Source organism: Verticillium alfalfae, genomic scaffold (assembly GCF_000150825.1).
Source record: "Verticillium alfalfae VaMs.102 supercont1.6 genomic scaffold, whole genome shotgun sequence".
Taxonomy (NCBI): Eukaryota; Fungi; Ascomycota; class Sordariomycetes; order Glomerellales; family Plectosphaerellaceae; genus Verticillium; species Verticillium alfalfae.
The window spans coordinates 135749-139221 of NW_003315033.1; the positions used below are offsets into that span (position 1 = coordinate 135749).

General features: G+C 55.4%; 2 protein-coding genes across 2 annotated transcripts; one reads left to right on the plus strand and one right to left on the minus strand.

The window, feature by feature from the left end:
• Positions 1–21: 21 nt before the first annotated feature.
• On the minus strand, positions 22–477 carry VDBG_05123 (predicted protein; the record flags this gene model as incomplete). Its single annotated transcript, XM_003003964.1, has 1 exon — positions 22–477. The coding sequence occupies one exon, from the start codon at positions 475–477 to the stop codon at positions 22–24; it is 456 nt and encodes a 151-aa protein (XP_003004010.1).
• A 1222-nt stretch (positions 478–1699) lies between these two features.
• On the plus strand, positions 1700–3057 carry VDBG_05124 (ethanolamine kinase; the record flags this gene model as incomplete). The annotated part of the gene is made up of 2 exons (XM_003003965.1): positions 1700–2467; positions 2527–3057. The coding sequence occupies 2 exons, from the start codon at positions 1700–1702 to the stop codon at positions 3055–3057; spliced, it is 1299 nt and encodes a 432-aa protein (XP_003004011.1).
• Between the last annotated feature and the right edge of the window lie 416 nt (positions 3058–3473).

Genomic DNA, 3473 nt, shown 5'->3' on the forward strand with positions numbered 1-3473 from the left:
TTTGGCTGTTTCTTCTTTCTTCTAACAGACACCCAATCTCGGGGACGTGGATGGGGTACGAAAACACAGTAAACGGATCCAGTGAGAGTTGGAAGAGCGTTCTTGTGGTAATGACTTGGCTGGGGTCAAGACGCTGGCTAGGTCTTGCGTAGGGAAGCCAACGACGCGCTCCCAGGGAACCAGTTGAGTACCACTCTCGGTGAACTGGTGATCATCCCAATTCTGGTGTGAAAGATGATCCGTCTTGGAGGTGGGATCAACAGGCTCATCCCTTGATCCGGTATTATTCAGACGCTCCAGGAGAATGTCATCGCTATCGCGAGAGTCTGAGACCAACTCATGGTGAGGTTGATGAGTCTGGGGTGGAGCGACGTGTGGAGGATAGTGGAAGACAAAGTTTGGCCCATCGCGAGACCTCTTGATGACGAGTGCGACAGCAAGAAAGTTTGATGTGTTCGGAAGCACTGGTTGCGACATGATCGCAGCAGATGGGTCCGGTGTATGGTGTCTGGTGTCTGGCTTCTTGGTGGGCTGAAAGATGCGGCTACCGCTGGGCCATGTTTGAATGATCACTGAATGAATGAGTGCTATCGTGACAGTGGGTGGGTCACTGCATGATCGAATCGCCTAGAGAAGGATCCCGTCCGGAACGACTGTCATTAGTACTTCAGCCGTGACAAGTTCTCCGCATAGAACGAGATGATAGATGGCGAGTCGGCTCTTTCAACCTATTGAGCTGCAGTGTTGCTCTCTCTCTATATCCATGATAGGTATGCAAGGTACGTAGGTAGGTTCGTGATGGGGCATGCGATGGAACGATGGCGGTGGGATGCATTACCTAAGCGAACCCACCATGGCGGAGGTGCACGTGCCCTTCCCTTCCCATGGAGTGACGGCATGTTCTTTCAGGGGTCCGGATCCACGCTTTCTCAGGTCAAGTGGTCAGGGCATGAACGGGAGAATGGCTCCAGTAGAGAGAGCGTTGTGAGGCGAGGCGGGTGCTAGGGAAGGGAAGACCCCTTTGGCCCCCTCCCCCTCCACACCACCACGAATAAGTGGCTCTCAAGGTTATCACATGTTTTGATCTGTCATTTTGACTGGACAGTCCTCATCTCCCTTTGCCGTTGACAAGGTGCTTCCAAACAACGGCCAACCTAGAGCAACCACAACGTACTTTATTGATTTTCTTTTCCGGACGGACCCAAAGTAATCTATCGTCTAGAAGGGCAACAGGTCGTGTGCTCATTCAGAAAACTTCCAAGCAGATCACCACTACTCTCCCTCGTCCTACAACCCTCCTGTGGCATCCTCATTCCAACAACCCCTGAGCGGCAGACCTCAACCCCTCCTTTGCTGCAGCGCTGCTGCATTGCGACGACACCCCCACACCTCGCAACTCCTGCAGACCACTTCACTCCTACATGGCCGGCCCCTCGCCTACGAGTTCCAGACCGTAACAATAGACCCTCTCGAACACCCCAAGGCGGCATAGCCTTGCGTCGTCCACGCCGCACCGATTTCGATTTTGATTTCGATTTTGATCCTGCATTTCCGCCTCATCTCGACATAACCTGACGGTGTGTCGACTCTCCTGCGCCTCGACCTCGCCCCTCCACCCCCCCTGCGCGTGAGAGATCGCTGGCTCCTTCCTTCGACTGTCCGCGTCCTTCTGCCGAGCCGAGCAGACTCAGTGCTGAGCATGACTTCGTCCAACACCAACGGTCTCAAGACCGACCATGCAGATGTCCGATTCATTTCCTCCTCCTACGGCGGCACCGACCCGCACCAGTCTGCCATTCAGTTGATCTTGGCTGTGCGACCTGAGTGGGCTTCGGACGATTCCAAAATCGAGTTCGCCCGCTTTACGGACGGCATCACAAATACGCTGCTGAAGGCGGTCAACAAGAAAGAAGGCTGGACAAAAGAGCAAGTCGATGCTGAGGCTATTCTGCTGCGTGCCTACGGGTCAGGCACTGCTGTCCTCATTGACCGCGAGCGCGAGGCCCAGAACCACGAACTGCTGTCGAAGCATGGTCTCGCTCCTGAGCTCCTGGCGCGCTTCAACAACGGCATGCTGTACCGCTACATCAAGGGCAGCGTCACGTCCCCTGACGATCTGCGCAAGCCTGCCATCTACTGTGCTGTAGCGGGACGACTGGCCGAGTGGCACGCCACCGTACCTTGCATCCAGCAAGCCAAGCCCGCCTCCAACGGCGCGTCCCATCAGCAAAGCAACGGCAACGGCACCAGTAACGGTAACGGCGCAGGTCACGAGGACCGTCAAATTGTCATCGACAATGTCGCGCCTGGTAAACCTCCCCCCAATGTTTGGACTGTCATGCAGAAGTGGATCTTTGCTCTGCCCGACACGACTGCCGAGCAAAAAGCAAGGCAACGCACGCTTCAGGTGGAGCTAGATAGCCTAGTTGAACAGCTTAGCCAGCGTCCTGGACTGGGCGTCAATGGGGTAAGCTCAAACTCCATGTTGATGCGTGATCGCTCTGTAACTGAACCGTGTCCGTCTAGCTCGTCTTTGCTCACTGTGACCTCCTGAGCGGCAATGTAATCATTTTGCCCGGCCAGCCTGGCGATGTTGAGGGCGCAAAGTCGGTCACCTTCATCGACTACGAATACGCAACGCCCTCCCCGGCCGCGTTTGACCTTGCGAACCACTTTGCCGAGTGGGGCGGTTTCGACTGCGACTGGAGCGTCATGCCGACTCGCGCACAGCGCCAGACGTTCATCACCAAGTACATCGAAAGCTACTTCGCCTCCCAGCAGAGCGAGGTCGACCATGAGGCCGAGGTCACCAAGCTTATGGATGAGGTCGACCTCTTCCGCGGCGTCCCCGGCTTCTACTGGGGCATCTGGGCCTTGATCCAGGCCACCATCTCCGACATTGACTTTGATTACGCCTCTTACGCCGAGACGCGCCTGTCCGAGTACTGGGCTTGGAAGGCCGAGTCTGACGGCAGCAGGGCTGCCGCAGGTCCGAACAAGCCTCGGCGCGAGAAAGCGATGGGAGCCAGAACGAATAGCCAGATTGCCCTTCTCTAGCCTCCCAGGTAGAGTATACTTCATCTGGATGGTGATGAGGCGCGTTTCTGAGCCTGGCTGATTTTCGATTCGACTTGTTCACAGAGGGGAAGGCAAAGGAGTTCCGGCACGAATTTTCTGGACATACCACCTCAACTGCGTCACAGAAAGAAATGGTTGGATGGGAGCGAAGCATGATATATCCACACGGGCCGGCGTCATTCAACATGAGCTCAGTAGAAGGGGGAAAGAGCTCCGGGGCGTTGCATTATTTTTTTCTCCCATTCGTTCAGTCAAAAAGAGCGAGCCCCTCGTACATAATAATTACACACAATGTTGTCCCAAGTCACTTGCTTGGACATTTACATCAAACGCGCACTACCTCATCGGACTTGACGCTGGGCTTTGGCCTCGGGTGACTGCCGCAAGACCATGCA